Here is a 19,295-nt window from a genome sequence, read left to right as displayed (position 1 = left end):
CAGGGAGAACCAAGAGGGTAACAAAAAACATGCAGAGCAAAAAGCATAACATGATAACGTTGAGAGATTATGAGAGATTATTCCAAGGGTCTTCTTTCACTTTATTCTGTGTCCTCTGTCACAGCCCCATGTGGTTTTTATCATCACTTTATACAGATGCCTTTTAACTTATCTAGGGTTTCCACTTATTGAACCATACTAACTGTGCAGTATTTTATCTTTTAAAAAAATGGAATACTTTTCCCCCCTCTGTTTCCTGAATCCTGTACCGATTGCATACAGGAAATGGGTAATATTCTGGCCCTTGATGTTCATGTTACATTTTCTTGATCACCTGTATTATCTAGTTTCTTTGGGAAGATGTTAAAATAGTTTGGAGTAAAAGGAGATGTCTGTCAGTGCAATAACAGCAATCTATACGTTGACTCTATAATTTGTTCTCAGTTTCAGCATCAGTGATCTGGGCCATTTCCTTTCTCATTATAAGTGTTTAGTATGTTGTCTGCCTTAATAAAGTTTATGGCACATTTCATTTAGACATGCTTGTTTTGAAATCTGCATCTAAATGTGTTGTTGATGCCAGTCCTCAATGAAGGCCAGTGTTTTTGCAGTCCTTATCATTTGGAAAAATGGAACAGCTCATTCAAATGTTCACGTTCCTTCTTTGGTGTAATTTCTATTTTTGTAGTACTTGACTAGCTCTACGAAGGAATGAATCAAGCTTTATGAGTGGTCGATTATGGTTGTTTCTCCGACTGAAATGGGATGGAGCAGACTTTGTTGGCTTCATCTCCTTGGGCGGATGTTCAAATGGTTTGTATAAAAGGGATGTTTGTCAGTACAAACCAGGTCTTTCTTAGCAGTCAGTCTTCTCTATATTTCATTGGACTGGCTGGGGGCTGAGAATGTTTTTGTTTTTCTTCATTTGATTAAAGTACTGGGCACAAATTCCAATGATCAAGTGACATGAAGGCACTGCTTTGATCCATCCTGGGCCTCTAAAGCATGTTCAGTTCAAAAACAAATAAGCCAGTGAATGTTCAGCCAAGTTATGTTGGGCTAGCTTACCTCAGGCAGCACTTGCAGAATGGGGTGCTTTTTTAAGGCAGAAATGAATGGAATATTGTATAGCCAGAGAGCACGTATTTAGATCTCTAACCTCTTCCCTCTGTTTTTCTAAAGGCACTTTAAAGAAATGACTCTGAATGCACTATAAATGTGAATAACATGCCTATAGCACAAAAAGTAGGATCTATGCACATATTCTCAAGGGTATTTCACACACTACTTTTTTTAGGTATTCATATGTAATGTTTCACTTGTAACACATTTTGTGTTCACCCTTAAAAATGTAATGTGTGAATGAGACGATCGTTTCTCATTTACATGACAACATGTATTATCCTAAGAACATCCTGCTAGATCAGAGCACAGGTCCATCTAGTCCTGCATGTTGTTTACTAGGAGCTGCTATTCAGTGGCTAACTGCTTCTGAACATGAAGTTTCAACATGGAGTTCTCAAATAGCCATTACAACTATTGATACAACTTTTATCCTCCATGACTTTGTCTAATTTTATGAAGCCATCTAAGTTAGTGGTGGAACCACACCCAGTGACAGCAAATAACATAAATTATGAGTTATATAAAGAAATGCAGTAGGAGAAATGCACCAGTCAGGATGTCATGATATATCAGACCTCCTTTCTGAAGATATGCTCAGTAGAAATTCTAGATTTGGCACGTTTCAATCTTAACCCTGTCCTTCAGAGTCTTGCTTGTGCATACTTGTTGAGATGGATTCCTCCTGTTGTCCTTCTAAGTACTTTCGTGAGACCACAGTTGAATTGGGCGTATACTTATTCTTATTTATATTTTTGTACCACTTTTCAACCAAAAGTAGTTCACAATGTGGTTTACATCACAAAATAAATCAATACATGGTTCCTTGTTGCCAAAGTGCTTACAGTCTGAAAAAGAGGTGCAGAAGAGACACCAGCTACTGGCAAAGGCACCATGCTGGAATGAAGAGGAACAGTTGCTCTCCCACTGCTAAATATAAGAGGGCACTACTTTGCCAAGTTTGGAGGGGCTACCCATCTCAAAGTTTATTTAATGCCATGTATATTGATCAATAACTCAGTAGCAGTCCAAGTGTAGCTGCTACGCATTTAGCTGCTCCTCTAAAATCTGAACTGATTACTCTAACTGAAATTGTATAGTAAGCAGTCAACTACATCTGAGATTATTTCAGCTAATCTGAGAAATGTTAAAAGTATGATCTGTAAATTCTTACAACTAATCAGTGTACATCTCTTATGCCCCCATTTACAACCCAATCCTATCCTTTCCCAAGCCACAGCATGCAGTCACACCAGAAGAGGCTGTGCTGCAAGCTATGGGGGGTGGGGCACGATTGGGGACTTGGGAGAGGTAAGAAAGAACATTTTCCCCTACCCTTCTGTAAGCCCCTCGATCACTAATGGGTCTCTTTGAGCCTGCTCCAGCTATATAACTAGCAAAAGTCCAAGGAGACAGAGGAGACTTGTCAGGTGGCTCTGGAGTGGATGACAGCCTGGTGCAAGTTGCTTGTGCCAGGATACATCCCCTTTCACATGCTCTTTCCCTCTCCTGATCTGCCCTGTTCTGCCTACCCTGCAAACTTACCAAAGTTGGCAAGGTCTCTCCTGATTGCCACCAGTGTAAATAATGGTGTAATGTGCATTCTGCAGGAGAATAGGATTGGGCAGAACTTCAGAGGAATTTTATCAGGGGTACAAAATTTACTTTGGGCCCCTTCCCTTCTCCATTTGATCATAATTTCTCCAAATTATGATATATAAATGATGTAGGCTTCCACAAAACTTGGATGCTAGTCTTCACACAATATATACAATATATACAAATGTTTTCTGAGATACTAGGAAATTTCTGGCTCTCCTAGTTTGCCTCCTGGAAACCCTTTTTAACCCAGGGCCCAGGTACAATGTACTCTCTGCACACACACACACACACACCCCATCCCTGGTGAGATCAGGAAATGTAAGATCCCAAAAAAACTTTGTGGCCCCTTCCCTTGGGTTCCAAGCCCCTTTTTTGACCCTAAGCATGACAATTTACCCCCTGCACCCTTCTCTCATGGGCCATGGGTTTGGGCCGTTAGATACCTTTAAACTGAAGCCATCTGTGAAAAATAAGAGATACTTTCTAAAGCCAGAATAGTTAATTTCGTTTAGCAAAGCAATGTGTGACCAGCCAACATTCCATAATATGGAAACACTCAAGGACTAATAAGAACCTAGAGTTACTACTGGTAACATTAATTTTGAGCCCACCATGTGCTTTGCTCTGTATAGCGTATGACAAGCAGAGTACTCCTCCTACAAAGAAATTTAAAATTGGAAATGTAAGGCTGCAATCAAGGGAAGAGGTCATGAGTTCTTAAATTAGTAAGGAGTGAGGTTGGAGAGAGTCAAGTGATAGGCAGAATGAAGCTAGGGTGGCTTAGGAAGAAGTGTTGAACTCAGCAGGAAGGGCACTTGGGATGGGACTATAGAATCTACTAGGAGAAGCAGATAAATATTTGAGGACATGTAATATGGGAGGTTGATAGGAGACTCTCCCTCTGAGAGGCTCCACCAGGCAGTGCAGCTCAGAAGGCCTCTTGTGATTTGTGGGGCACTTACTAGTGGTTAGAAATGTATGGCTTTATAGCAATGAACAAAGCACTGCATCATGTATGTGCACTGATATAAAGATGCCTGTCCTGTTTCTGTGTGGGCTGCTGACCTTATCCTGTGAATCTTACCAGGTGGAGTGGCTGAAAAATGAAGAGGTGATTGATCCAGTTGAAGACCGAAATTTTTACATCACTATTGACCACAACCTGATCATAAAGCAGGCGCGTCTCTCAGACACAGCCAATTATACTTGTGTTGCCAAAAATATTGTGGCAAAGAGGAAGAGCACAACTGCTGCTGTCATTGTCTATGGTAAGGGAGGTGGTTCTGCTTTGTGTTGATTAAACTGAAGTTTGCAGTGGCTATCAGATTATATACAGGGTTCTACTGCCAGCCTTCATTTCTTTCACTGATATGCAGATTCAAAGTCCTTAAAAGAAGAAATATACATTAGGTTATATGGTTACCCCTCAATTAGACCTTCTTAATCTTAAGCATGTCAGGATGCTATAGGGTGAAACGCAGAAAAGAGCAATCCAAATTATCAGTGAGGTAGACCAACTGCCTTTGATGAAAGGCTCAAAAGGACTTGTGAAAGTACACAGAAGGATACTGAGGGGATTTGGTAGACATGAAAAATTTTCAGTAACCCATTTCTGCCCAGCCCACACATTTGGTCCCTGTTAGCGTATATGCAATGTTGGGAAGAAATGGCTTAATTTGGGATCATCAATGAAACTGATTGCAAGGAGATTCAAGACAGAGAAAATAAACTACACTCAACATACAGTCAATGTATGGAAGTCACTGATATAGGATGTAGTGATGGCCGCTCCTTACAATGGCTTTAAAGGAAATTAAACAAATTCATGGATCTATCAATGGCTGTCAATCAAGATAGCAATGTAAAGAACACAGGTCGGCATGAGGAGGGCTCTTCGCCATCTAGCCCTGGTCAGTTCACAGGAGGAATTAATTATAAATTCTGATAAAACAAAGGTGCTGGTTTTTGCTAGACGTTATAAGGCCTTTCGATGGCTCCTAAATGGGAAACCCATTGAGCAGGTTAAAATAATAAAATACCTGGGGGTGATCTTTCATTATTAAGGAGGCCATTTGGCCCACAAAAACTATGTCAGTCAATCAGCTCAGAAAACATCTGGTGCCATTTATCGTTTTTATTTATCCAAAGGCGCCAAATTTCTCCCTGCGGCTTTAAGGCTGCACACTGCTAAAACTAGGGTTCAATTGCTCTTTGTATTGGCAACCTTCAGTCTCGAAAGACTATGGTATCGCGCTCTGAAAGGTGGTTCTGGCACAGCGTCAATTGCTCTATGGCTCTGAGATCGCCCCATATTTAAATACCAGGTCTTTGGAGGTGATCCAGACCAAATTTTTGCGCCAATTGATGTATGTTCCCTGATGTGTGCCAAACACTGTGGTCAGGTTGGAATCCGGTACCCCAAGTATGGAGATGTCGATGTGGCTAAATGCCTTACATTATTTTTTGAAGATTCTCTCGCGACAGGATAACTTTACTTATTTGATCTTTTCAGATCCTTTTGTAGGCACCTGGGAAAAAAGGTGCTTGGATCATTTCAAACTCTGCAATCTCTCCCCAGAGTCTTTAATGATGATGAGCCCGGGAGACGCAAAAGAAATTTTGCGTCAGAGGTTGGTAGACCTTGAATTGAGATCTGCGAGAGCCAGACTTTCTGTGTATGTTTTTCTTGGGGATCAAGCTCTTGCATTTGCTCCTGCTAGATATTTTTATAATATTGTTATACCTAAATTTAGGATTGCTTTTACTAAAGCTAGGTGTAATGCACTTTTATCAGCAGTTCTTTTGGGGCGTTATGCAAGGCGTCCCTATTCAGAGAGACTGTGCCCCTGCCCTCAAAATGTGGTGGAGACAACTGCCCACATTGTTTTGCAATGTCCATACTATGACGATTTGAGATCTAAATTTATCTCCCCGATCTTCGGTATTGAAACGGGGATGCAGGTGGAGGAGCAGCTTGCTTTTCTGCTTTCTGATGTTTACTCGGATATATCACTCAGGGTTGCCAGCTTCTGTTATGCTGCACAGTTGGTTAGGAAGAAAATTGAGAGTATAGACCTCTGATTTTATGATTTTATATATGTGTAACGGGGTGTTGGTTTTAATTCTGTGTATTTTGTTTTGTTGTTTGTGACGAGCTGGTTGGATGAACGTAAATAAAGTATGTATGTATGTATGTATGTATGTATGTATGTATGTATGTATGTATGTATGTATGTATGTATCTATCTATCTATCTATCTATCTATCTATCTATCTATCTATCTATCTATCTATCTATCTATCTATCTAAGATAGCAATGTAAAAGCTCTGAGTATGCTCCGAATCCCAGCTGTTGCAAGAAGTCACAGTAGGGGGCAGCTGCTGGCTTTTATGCCCTGCTTATGGGCTTTCCAGAGATATTTGATTGGTCAAGGTGGTGGGGTACAGGATGCTGGACTCGATGGACTTTTGGTCTGCTCCAGCAGGGTTCTTTTTCTGTTGTTATAGTGGAAATGTTTGGAAATGTTTACATATTACACCAACTGCATAGAAGCTGCTGAGAAACCACATCGGTCCCCTGAATTATATGAAGATCCTCCATACTAATGCTGTTTATTTCTGTCAATGGCTGGCTCTAGAATGGAGTCTTTCAGGGGTCCACATATTAAGCATCTCAATGAACTATGCCTCCTGTGTACTGCGGCAACACCATGCAGAAAGTGTTTTCTGATGGACTACATGTGGCTGGAGTAATGTGCCCTAATTGACCAATGCAGTATTACAAGGATAAGAACTAGCTGTAATATTACAGTAGCCGATCCTTGTAGGTTTTATTACAATCAATTTAATTTCAAGCCAGGTTATCCCTGAACCCTTTTTCTTCCATGGCCAGGGCTGCATCCACTGAGGCAATTTGCTTAATTGCAAGTAATTGCCTCAGTGATGAGGGCTTGTACCACTTTTAATGAGAAAGTGGTTGAATAGTGTTGATTAGCTGTATTTTTGATGCAAAGGAAGCACAACAGACATGCACAGTTCAGATGGCAAATGCAAAGCGTACCTGAGCTTCAGCAAAGTTTAGTGCACACAAGCAATAATTATCCTCTCTAAAACACACAAAGAGCTTGACAGGGCAGGTGGAACTTCATCACCCATTCCTAAAAGAGAGATTATGAGCTAGAAACAGAGTCAAGTACTCTGCCACAACTTTTGAGCATGTTTGTTAAAATCTATTAGGGAATGAAGACAAAATGAGAATTCACCCGTGTACAGGCCTGTGTAATGCTGGTTCCCCCCCCCCCCCAAACCTTTATTAGGCATAGGTATTTGATAGATAAAGTCTCTGAACAGATAGGTTCTTTACAAGCCTACCCATACTTTCAAATTCCATCAGAGCCAAACTATATATTACTTTAAGCTTGCTGTTTGGCGTTGCATAGCTCTTTTTTTTTTGGTGGTTGTTTTTTAAAAAATAAATGGTAACTGGATGGTGGTGGTGGGCAATCTGAATTGGGGCATGATGGGGGCCAAGAATTAAACCCCTTCTCTGTTGCACTTTGGTCTCACACTGACTTCTTGGTCCCTGCATGTACTATTTAAACACACAGACACACACATCAAGCAATTTGTTTAAAATCATGTTTAATTTGACTCTCACATACCAGGACTTAAAAGAAACAGGGGCCATTAGGGAACGAGCAGCTATATTAGCTCATAGAATTATAGCAGAGGTATTCATTTCAGTCATCATGAGAAAACTGCTTGGCTCTGCTGGTTTCAAATTATGCCTAGGAGTTGGGGAGAAGAATCAACTAAGTTGAAAGTTAAGGACAATTTTAATGCAAAAGAAGGGCCAGACAGCTTCTTCCCTGTTTATCATTTCAAACTTCTCCAGCTTTCTTTGCCTACAAACGGGGCATGAGCACATGCAGACCAGCTGTTAGTAACAATGGCGTCCCTGGCGGTAGAGCCAGGGGGCCACGTGGTACCAGGCACAAGGCATCCTGCTGCATCCCTTAGCATTCAGAAAACCTACTGAGCCTCCAGAGGGCCCTTTAAACGGTGCTTCTGGTTTTCTGAAAGTGCCATTTAAGGGCCTTCTGAGTGTTCCAGGATGCTGCGCAAGGCTCTGCAGCACCCAACCTCGAAGGGCGTGGGCACCAGGCCCTGGGCATGATGTTGCCCAGGATTGCCACTGGTTAGCAAGCCCAGTCTGAGCAGCCTAGAAGATGGAAGAACACGCCTGCAGCCTCAGATACATGTTTTCTGCTGTGATTATGGGCAAGATTGCTCTCAGTGGCATGCCACAAACCCTGTTAAGAACAGATAAAAGCTGATTGATGAAATTTGTGTATAAAGCCTTACTAAGATAAGTAAGTATTGTAGTAAGAGTAGTCACACTTATTTGAGAAGGGGGGGATATTTGTTCATTTTGCATTTGTTGATTTATTTAATTAGAATTCATAAATTGCAGGCTGTCATTATATATAGCAGGACTGGACCCAAGCTGTACTGAGACTGAGAGAGAGCTCTACCAAAACCATCTAAAATAGCCAAGCTAACTGCAGTGTGCTTAATGGGAGGTTTTGACAATCTGTAGGGAAGCAGGCGGGAAATTGCATAGAATGCAGGAGGGAGAAGAAGCAGTGATCCAGGTATATAGATAACTATAGTGATTAAGTGGAAACACTCTATGTGTGTCTGGAGGTGCAAAATTGGTTTAATAAAGAGGCCAGCAGGAAAATTTAAGAACAGATTATTCAGCTTGATGCATGAAACCATGATACCATCAGGACAACTCCTGAAAACCCTTTGTTCAGTGAGTTGTCTGTCCTGCTTCTCACCTTATCTACATCTCTCATTTTCTCAGTTAATGGAGGATGGTCCACGTGGACTGAGTGGTCAGTGTGCAACAGTCGCTGTGGAAAAGGCTTTCAGAAGCGTACAAGGACCTGTACCAATCCTGCTCCGCTCAATGGGGGTGCTGTTTGTGAAGGCCAGAATTATCAAAAAATAGCTTGCACCACATTGTGCCCAGGTAGGTCATAAGAATACAATAATCCATGTACATATACTTGGTAGCCCTTTTTTTCAGTTAGCATTAAGCTTTTGGGAGACGACTTTTACTCACTTTTCCTTTTTTCAGCAAATCTATTGTGTTATGTAAGTATACCAAATGGTGTGCAAACAGCAGTAGGTTAATTCCCATTATTGCACAAATCCATTGTAATTCTGAGAATTTATATAACATTTCAAAGCTCAAAATCTTAGAAGACTAAGCCTATGATCTGTTGAAATCTCTGGAAATAGACTGGAATTTAAGTATCTAAGGCTGCAATCCTAACCAACTTTCCAGCACTGACATAAGGGCAATGCAACTCCGAGGTAAGGGAACAAACATTGCCTTACCTTGAGAAGGGCCTCTGTGAGTGCCCCCCAACTGCAGGGTGCAGCACATGCCCCACTGGCACAGCTGTGCTAGTGCTGGAAATTTGGTTAGGATTGCACCCTGAAGTGGTTCTGAGCCAAAAATCATATTTGTAACCTCATTAAATGAACAAAGAAAAGGTGTATACAACAAAGCTGCAAACATTATTTGAAAAATTTGGAGGATTTCCAATTTCACCTCCAGGAAAATTTCTATTTCACCTCCCCCCCCCAAAAAAAAAAAAAAAATTTCCAGAAAGCAGAGTTCTCATAGCTACATTTTTAACAGCACAATCCTAACTTGTGCTGGAACAGGCAGGCTTGTGCTGGATCCAGTGCACGTTTCAGGCTGTCTGAGGAAAAAATTCCCCTTACCCCAGGCAGAGTCGCAGCAGCCCCAGTGACACTACTTGCATCTGTGCCACCTAAATCAGTGGCGCAAATCCCAGCAGCCCGGAACTGCCCTGGGCCACCCTGGCCCCACCTCCTTCTCCCCGCCAGCCGCCTGCCCTCCCCCTGCCCCAAAATGCTTCCTCTCTGCCTCCCCCACACACACCCCCCAGACCCCTGCACCAGCTGTGCTCGGCCAGAGCAAACTTACTGAGCCCCAGGGCTCGCATCAGCACAGGGAGACCAGTGCACATCCATGTGCCAGCCATGTGCCGCGAAAATGTTTTACTGCACTTTCACAACACTCTTCGGCCAGCACAAGGGACTTGGCGCTGGCTGCAGTGGTGCTTTGGATTGCACCCTAAATGTCTTAACTCAGTGATTTCCAGACTGTGAGCTGTGGCTCCCTAGAGAGCTGCAGAAATCAGCGAGGGGAGCCATGGAATTCTCCCAAAAAACATGCTGTCCTAGACAGACAGACAGACAGACGATCTTTATTAGGCATAAAACTTGACAGTTGTCTGAGCAACTTACACAAAGATTGCATTCCAGCAGGTCATCAGAACAGAATAAATATAGATTCAGATAAAGTTTCCCTCCGTTTTATGTTTAGTTAAAATCTCATATAAAAAGTCCGTTATTGGTTTTGTCATATTCTCATTTGTAAGTAATATCTGTAATTTCAATTCATCATGACAGTCAGAGTGATTGACAAAAAAACGAATCCAAATACATAGATCTAGACGGCGGGCAGTTGGACACTGCCTGGACTCCCAACTAGCAAGAACATGTCAGTCGCTGTTGCGCAGTTTTATTAAATTTCAGATCCAGTTCCCAGGAAGGGAGCACATTACATCTGGCGAGCGTAAAAGCACGACGAGATAAAGGATTATCTAAAATATATAAAAATTTAGGACACTGACCAGAAGAGGGAAAATTCTGAAAATGCAAAGGTGAGTGGGTTTTATTTGCCTCAGCAAGGAGTCCCTGGTATTCAATGTCTTTCAATCTAGAGATTATGATTTTTCTGGCCCGAATCAAAGAGTCATTATCCACCAAGTCCTCCGGTACATCAATTGATCGTAGCTTACTAAAAAGGCAAATATAGCCAGAGTAAGTCCAAGAATCAGAAAGCAAATCAGTGAGTTATTCCACCTATTAAAACAAATACTTAACCAAAAACTAATGAATCTACACCAAGCTGTACATTCAAGTCTTTGTTGTCCTGCTTCTAGACAAAGTGCGGTGTATAATGGGGTAAACAAAAAACCTTATAAAGAAAAATTGAAAGTACTCTTTCCATTTCTTTATTAAAAGCAGCAATCCAAATTGGTATCCCATAGAATAATTGGGCCACAACTTTGGCTTAAAAATTCGCAGGGCTGCAGGGATGTAGGAATTTCCCCTTGCGTAGAAAAAGCGTAAAATGCCCTGTGAAGATAGTCTAGCAGATTTGAGAGCAGATTTGAGATTTCTGCACTGCACTGCAGAACCCAGGACAAACTATGATGAAAGGTCAAACCCAAATATTTGAAGGTTTTGACCTGTTGAATAGCCTTGCCATTAAAGACCCTGTTTAAAGGCTGTTTCCATCGCCTGTTAAAGGCTGTTTCCATCGCCCTGTTAAAGGCTGTTTCCATCGCCTTTCAAAGACTAAAATTTTAGATTTCGAGTAACTGTAGAGCATTGTCTGAGAAATATTGGATACACCTAGAAATCAGGCGCCTTAGCCCAACCCGCGTTCGTGAGAGTAAAGTATCATCAGCGTAAAGTAAAAGGAAAATAGGGCATTGATTGAGTCTTGGGCAGTGAGAATCAGTCTCTAACAAAAAAGGGGCAAGGTCATTAATGAATAAATTAAATAAAGAGGGGGCAAGGACGCAGCCTTGCTTAACCCCCTCATTAGCTGGAAAAGAATCTGTTAAGTCACCCTCAGAGTTCACCGTAACCGTAACCGTAACCTGGCATGAAGTGTTTGAATAAAACTTCCTAATTAGGAAGAGTAATCAGGGGTCAATATTTAATTTATTGAGTTTGGACCACAACAAGTCTCTTTTAATAGAATCGAAAGCCACCTTTAGATCTAGGAAGGCTACGTACAATTTGGAGTGTGCTTTATCCAAATATTTTTCGGCTAAGTGGACTACGACTAAACAATGGTCTAACCCAGATTTGCTGGCTTTGAAGCCTGCTTGCTCATCCCCAAGGATATCATTATCTGTCATCCAAGATGTCAATCTGTTCAATAGGAGAGAGCCGTATAATTTCCCAGGTATGGAAAGGAGTCTTATAGGGCATAATCTGAGGGTAAATTCCTATCCCCTTTTTTGAAAATTGGCACAATCAAAGACTGTGTCTATTTTGATGGCATAAGGCCAGTTTTATCAATCCAATTGAATAGTTTGACTAAATGACAAGCCCGCCACTGAGGCTCTGCCTTGATCATATTCGATGGAATGTAATCAGGCCCAGTGGTTTTACCGCTCTTTAGTTGCCTAATAAGGGCCAACACTTCCTCTTTAGAAACTGGGGGCCATGGGGGCATGCCATCTGGGATAGTTAAATCAGGCTCAGCTGGTCTAATAGATGGGTCAAAAAACAGAGACCTATAGCACTCCACCCAGATGGGGGCCTCTATTAAGGGTCCCACATACCCTAGCCGAGAGTGACCTGATAGAAGTTCCCAGAATATTTTGGAGTTATTAGACTGCCTGCAGTCCTCTCTGCAGGCAGCGCCAATTGGTTTGCATTACATTGTGCAAGCAAGCTTTAATTTCATTGGCTAATCGTTGTTTAATGGAGAAATAAGCTGAGGGCAGTTTGGTGATGTCCTTGCTTCTGTATTTGCAATATATTTCCCGGAGTTGCATTTTAAGCTTTCTACATAAATCGCTAAAAGACCGGGAATGATTGTTACCCTTAGCTCCTAGAGAGGAGGGACGATTTTGACCAAAAGCAAGCAACAATAAGTACAAGATCCTCAAACTCAAGCACGGGTGAGTCAGAAGTGGCCGGTTCATGATGATTCAAATTCTCAAGGTATTTGCTATCCTCGGCCACCTTGGCTCGAAATAAAGTTTTAGTCTTGGCTTAAAATATCGTCCCAGATTATTTTAGTTGAACTATGAGGGACTTTATGAGAACAAGGGGCAGAATGTAACAAACCTAAGTTGAGATTTAGATTTAAAGTGCAACTTAGCGGCAAATGGTGGCTTAGGAAAGGGGGTCCCACGTTAAATCCCATAACATTCGGCAGCAAAGATAGTGGCACAAGGATATAATCAATCACACTGGCCCCATGTGGAGCATGCTGCCCTATACAGTGTATAGGGTTGTAACTCTGGTGGGGAGCCTCTGCCAGTGGCCCAGACGTTCAAGGGAACTGCCAGCCAAAAAAGTTTGGGAACCACTGTTTTAACCAGTTGGGTCCAACACTTTGACCTCAGTTCTTCTCAGTCTTCATTGATGTCTAGTATTGCCTCCTCTTTTATGCTGCCTTTGTGCTAAGTATCTTGTTTTGAAACCAGAGCATTTGCTTTTCACACCCTAGTTTGAAGCATTTGGTAACCTGCTCCTTCCCAGCTCCTGGCCAGGGCAGTCTTCCTGCTTTTGCCACAGGTAGCATAGTGAGGAGGAGAGCAACAGAAGGCGCATATCATCAGATGCTCAAAAATGAGGCACAAGAGATCATGGAAGGAAATATTCTGGGTCTGCTGCTAAGGAGTGGAAGAATATACAAGAGTCAAGTGCTGTGGCTTACCTTGCTTTCTGTAACCAGAGTGAACAGGATTGCAGGCTGCAGCTGAAAGAGAAATTCCTGGACATTGTATCCAGGAAGCTCTGCCCAATCAGAGAATGTCCCCTCATCTTCCAGTGCATAGATCACTTTTCCAGTTTACTGAGAAGAACAGGGAATTCAGTATCACTTCTACATCAGTGCCCGTGTGTACTAAAGCTACTGGACCAAAGCATGCATGTTTGAATGGCAATTTAATTTGTCATTATGGTGCATAATGTTTGGATAATTAACAAGCTAATCTGCTAAACCAGTAGAGCAAGTGCTAATGAAGGTTCTCAAGGTTACTATGGTAGTGCTTCTCCTGCGTGCTACAAGTATTTATTAAATTAGAAAACTTTCACTCAGAGGATTGTGCTTTCCCTGACTCTTCTTTAGTGCCTGCAGCAACACCAACATCTAGGGAGATTCAGGTCTCCTTGGATCAGGGTGTTCGCAATCTAACAGAAAGGATTTCATCTGTACGCTGACTGGCATGTCTCTGATGAAGTTTGATGTTCCCAGGCGATGTGAATCAAAGTTAGAATACGGAATTGCAGTTCAACAGCTGTGTCCTGTTCGTTAACCAAGTCAGCCAAATGGTTCAGTAAGCTGCAATGTGATCCGTTAATGTAGTCTACAAACCTTTTTTTCTGACAAGAGCAGGAATGCTTGTATCTGTGTGAGCATTATTGTTGAGTAAACATAATATTGAATTTTTCCAAATGTCAGCTGCTCTGGCCTATTATGTGTACTGTAAGTTCCTGTTTATTTCTAAAGACTTTAAAAAACCTTGTCTGTATTCACCTCTCTCCCTCTCCCACCCGCCCCTCCCTTAACATTTTGCATTTTAATTTTGCCATTTCCTTGTGATAGTGGATGGAAGGTGGACAGCATGGAGTAAATGGTCTACTTGTGGAACAGAGTGTACCCATTGGCGCAGGAGGGGATGTACGGCACCAGCACCACAGAATGGTGGCAAAGACTGTGAGGGTCTTGTCTTGCAATCCAAGAACTGCACAGATGGGCTGTGTATGCAGAGTAAGTGGAAACACATTAATGCTGCTACATTGACTGTGGTAAAAAAAAATATATGGCCGCTAAAAAACAAATTAATGCTTCAGCATTCTTAGAAAAGAACTCCTGTAAGCATGTTCTGGGGTAGATCCAAAGGGAATTCCCATTTGCAGCTGTACAGGGTAAGGAAAAAAAGCATATTATTGAAAAGACTGAGCCTGCCCTGGCAAGCACGTTCTGTGCTTTGCTAAACCACTGGAGTGTGTTTGTACTCAGGCCCAAGTAAATTTCTGTGGTACCTGGACCTGACCTGGCACCACCTCCCCATTGTGATTTAAACAAACAAAAAAGTCACACCACTCTTGCATGTCCTGCCCAAAATCTCTGCCAACTGCGGTAATTAGGTGGCATGCATGCATGCTCACCTTTTCATCTTTGTGGTGGCAACATCACTCTCCTGTTTCACCTGCCACCCTTTTCAGAGAACAGTAGCTGACTGAAGCAAGCAAAAGCAGTAATGAGATAGCAGTGATGGTAAAGGCCACTGCCACCGCAAAGATGGGGGTGAGTGTGCCACCAGTTTTCCAAGTGGCCCTGGCTTCCCTCATTCATGAGGGCCAATTGAAGGGCTTGCCATGTTTGAACTTCAGCTTCCTGCACCATTGGGCATGGGAAGCAATACTCAATTTCTAGAAGATACAAAATTGCATGGGGTCATGTACAGCAAAACCTTCATTTTGGATTTGCTACCTGCTTTGATCACCCTTGTGCCTTCATTATTGCTTACAATTGGTCCAAAATCTTGTTCACATGGCTTAAAAAATAATAATCTCAAGACATTTGCCTGTTGTTGGTAATCCCCTTGTAAACCAGTTTGCATGTAATCAGTCTCTGTTGTCATTAAGGAAGGAAGCAAAATGCTTATGACATTAAAATGGGACAAACTTTTTGTAGTGTTTAAAAAAAATCTATAGTGAGTTAACTCTTTGACAGTATGCATTGGAGGTAGATGAGTTAATGGGCACATAATTCCACTGGCATAAATGAGCCATTATGATAAATTAACACTAAAAGAAATCTCTATTTCAAGCAGAGCTTTATTATGAGTTTAGATTCAGGCAGGTGTGTATCATTTTTGTGTGGATGCATAAGTAGAGACATTTAAGTAGAAATGTTGGGGGGAAACTCATTATATTATTGCAGAATAGAAGCCCCGTAGGTGTGCCATTATTATGTAGGTACTATATGGCTTTTGCACTAGTGACTGCTGAGTGTAAGTCCTTAGCCCTTTCCAGGAATGTGGTTGATGCTAATATGAATGGATCTCTACTTCCTATATTTTAAAAAAAAATCCCTCTGCCTGAAAGAAGTAGCAATGGAAAAATTTATCATTGCAGGTTGACCTTCTTAGCTTCTGTGTAATAGTGTCTTTATACTTATTCTGTGATCCATTCCTGCTGAAAAGATTGGTTTGCCACGCTTTATAGCTCTGGGCCTGCTATACTGTATTTTCTTCCTACTCCCTCTCTTTCAGTTTGTGTAAATTCATTACAGTTACTTCTGGTTTTACTCTTGCTCGTGAGGATGAAGATGTCATTCATGACAGTCTAGGGAGGGAACACAGGATCTTTTCAAACACAGGTAACAATGCCACTCAGTGTGGGTCAGTAGATGTTAGAGGAGGTTGAACTAATGCATGAACTTTCCAAAATATGAAGGCCCCAGAAAATATTTCTACTGCTGAGAAAAGAAGCATATTCCCATCAAGATCCTCTGTCAGAAAAGAAGATGGCAACTCTAATGAGAATCTATATGAGCAAACCAAGCACAGATTTGAAGATAGAGAGCATCAATTAGCCAGATGTTTTGCTTGTGAGAGATTACTGGGGTTGCCAAACCCCCCCAACCCCCCCCCCCCGAATTTGTCTGGAGTCTCCTGGGATCAGCATTGATCTCCAGGTCAAAGCAATTTTGAAGAATTTAAAGCCTTGTTAGCTTCATTGTGAGCCTAATCCGGAAGAGCACTTGGGCTGGCACAAATCCCAGGAGTGTAGCAAATGTCTGGGGGGGGGGATCTGGGGGGATGTATGGAGGGCAGGGAGAAGGCATTTTGGGGTGAGAAGGATGGTAGTGGTCATTCCCGGGGGTGGGCAGGTGGAGAGCAGGAGGCAGGGCCAGGATCTGGCACTTATGGCAGATCCTAGCCCTGTTCCCAGGCAGCTCTGAGCTGCTCAGATTTACACTACCAATTTAGGTGGTGCAGATCCAAGTGAACCCATTGGGACTGCTGCAGCTGTCCCTGGGTTAAGGGGAAAAGGTTCCCTTTGCCTCAGGCTGAGTGTCAGACAGCCCAAAACTTGCACAAGCGGCCCAAAACACAAATATGGCACAAGCGGCCTGTTCCAGCACAAGTTAGGATTGCGCTGCCCATGCAAAAGTATATTCAGCCTGTATTAGTTTCAAAATGGAAATAGATGCTTTTGTAATTAGGACATATCCATGTATAGCATAGAAATGTTTCCATGAAAAACAGGAAGAGAAGCTGCATCTTGGCTCAGAAGTTTTATCAGAAACCATGAATCATTTCTTTTTGTGCTTGCATACACGTACAACACATTTTGTTCAGTTGAAACTGCTATGGCTGCCTCCGGCTTGCCCTGAATATTGGTAATGTTTACACCCTTGATGAAGCTAGGGATGTCTAAAATAATTTTGAACACCTTCACAGAACAAACCTACATGCATCTCTGAATCTTTTGGGATCATGTGAAAGGCTCTTGTAACCCAGTAGACAGAATATTGGATGTGGATGGGAAAGTCTTGGTTTGAATTCTCACTTGAGCACAAAATTGGTGGGTAACCTTGGGTCAGGCCATGGGCGACTTTGTAAAATCAAAATAGCAGCAAATGGAAGATGATCGTCTGAGCCTCAATGTATGTCAACTTGAATAAACCACTCATGAATAAACCACAGAAGGAGTCCCTCCTTCTCTCACATACAGACAAAGAGAGGTAGCTGTATAAATAACTTACAAATATCCCAGATAATATTGTTTTGCATTTACAAGCCCTTTTATCTTCCATTCCATTTTTCACTACAGGAACATCATTCTGGGAAATCTACAAGAAGATGTGCATTCATTTTATAGTGTCAAATTTATTATGCTATAATTGACACCCATACTATAAAACTGTATACATACTGCATATGGTGTACACAGAAGCAATTAATTGGGTCAAGCAACTGCTTCTGTGTATTAGTTAATTAATTAGTTAATGTATTAGACCAAGTCCTCAAAATGTTCCCCATAGGTGCCTATACAGCACTGACATAGTTGACTGAGGAATCTGCAGATACCCACCAATGTGTATTGCTTCAACTGCTTCCCTTAGGCCCAAATCCTAACCAACTTTCCAGCTCTGACATAGTTGTACCAAATAGGGCATATGCAGTTGGTTGGCAGACAGGAAGGCCTCTTCAAGGTAAAGGAATATTTGTTCCCTTACCTCAGAGCTGCATTGCCCTTACCTCATTGCTGGAAAGTTGGTTAGGATTGCGCCCTTAGATGGGAAGGTTTGTCAATTGCTTCCCTTAGACCAGTGGTTCTCAAAGGTTTTAGCACCAGGACCCACTTTTTAGAAGAAGTCATTAACCTGGAGTGACATCATGGCCAGAAGTGACATCATCAAGCAGAAAAAAATTTTAACACTCCCATCTGACGAAATCAAGTGATTAAAAGTTTACAGTAAGAATAAGTTTAAAAATTATTTCAAATAAAGAAGAATCCTCCTAACCCTCCCAATCAGTTGCTGATCTGTTTAAAAAAAATTCCCCAAATTTTCCCCAAAGGCTGAAATCCTATCCACATTTACCTGGGAGTAAGTCCAATTGACTATCATTGTTAAAAGCATATACATAGTAGCCTGTTAAAAATACAGATCTGTACCATTTCCCCAAATGCAGTCACGTACCATGGTAGCATCAAATCGATTGCATTAAAAATAAAATACACATTGAAATGACTGGGACCCTCCTGAAATTGGCTCATGATCCACCTAGTGGGTCCTGACCCACAGTTTGAGAAACACTGCCTTAGATGTTTGAGTGTTGCCGGTTCTCTACAATGATGAATGAAGTGGAGCTCATTCAAATGTGTGTATATTGTTTTAGACACCCTGTATCAGTGCTTTCATTCAGCTGGCTCTAATTCTGTGTAAAGCTCTCTGAACTGGCATCACTGTCTTTGGGATAAAGATTGTGGAGCCTTCCCTGCTCCCCCCCCCCCACAATTACATATCCCATGTGATTACAGTATTTTTCACTCAAAGCTGTAGGTTCTGCTTACTGCTAACTATGATACTTCTGGTGCAACTCTGGTGTCGCATTTATTCAGACTAATGATCTTGCCAGTACACACACACTATTCTGTAGTTAGTATTTTCCTCCTAATGTGAAAGGATGAATAGTCATTAAGCTAGTGAGCCTTTGGAGAGAAAGACAGAGAAAGAGTGCAAGCAGAAGAAGGAAAGAGCAATGTTAAATGGCAAAGAAAACTAACTGTGGTGAAAATTGAGAACTAGAGGAGGCCTCCCAAGTACACAACATCTTCTAACTGGAGTCCTTACAATCATTTAATAATTACTGTAATGGCTTTAATTAGCCCTCAGCAACTGCATGCTGTAAGGCACATTAAATTTTGGACAGCAGCCACCCAGAAGAATTCATTTATTTTCCTCCATATGTGCCATATTTTGTTGTTTTTTTTAATCTGCACTGACCAGCACCATTTAGTAAAAGTGTGTTAATTATACCAGTGTATCAATTCAGTACGGAAATTCTGAAGGGAATAACCTTAATTTCTGCAAACAAAATCCATAGTGAGTGCCGGGCAGCAGAGTGGTAAATCAGGGTGGGGTGAGGTGTTCCATGCGCAGGGCAGGAGATGATGGGACCATTAGGCC

The 19,295-nt window shown here is 41.8% G+C and overlaps 1 protein-coding gene across 1 annotated transcript in view; it reads left to right on the top strand.

Moving 5' to 3' along the window:
• Positions 1 to 19,295, top strand: part of UNC5C (unc-5 netrin receptor C) — a 394,830-nt gene that overhangs the window by 316,049 nt on the left and 59,486 nt on the right. The window contains exons 5-7 of the mRNA XM_066631993.1: positions 3,812 to 3,992; positions 8,595 to 8,762; positions 14,193 to 14,357. Coding sequence (XP_066488090.1) covers positions 3,812 to 3,992; positions 8,595 to 8,762; positions 14,193 to 14,357 — 514 coding nt within the window. The remainder of the gene's footprint in view (positions 1 to 3,811; positions 3,993 to 8,594; positions 8,763 to 14,192; positions 14,358 to 19,295) is intronic.

This window comes from Tiliqua scincoides, chromosome 6 (genome assembly GCF_035046505.1).
Source record: "Tiliqua scincoides isolate rTilSci1 chromosome 6, rTilSci1.hap2, whole genome shotgun sequence".
Classification (NCBI taxonomy): Eukaryota; Metazoa; Chordata; class Lepidosauria; order Squamata; family Scincidae; genus Tiliqua; species Tiliqua scincoides.
This window is presented reverse-complemented; position numbering and strand designations above follow the sequence as displayed.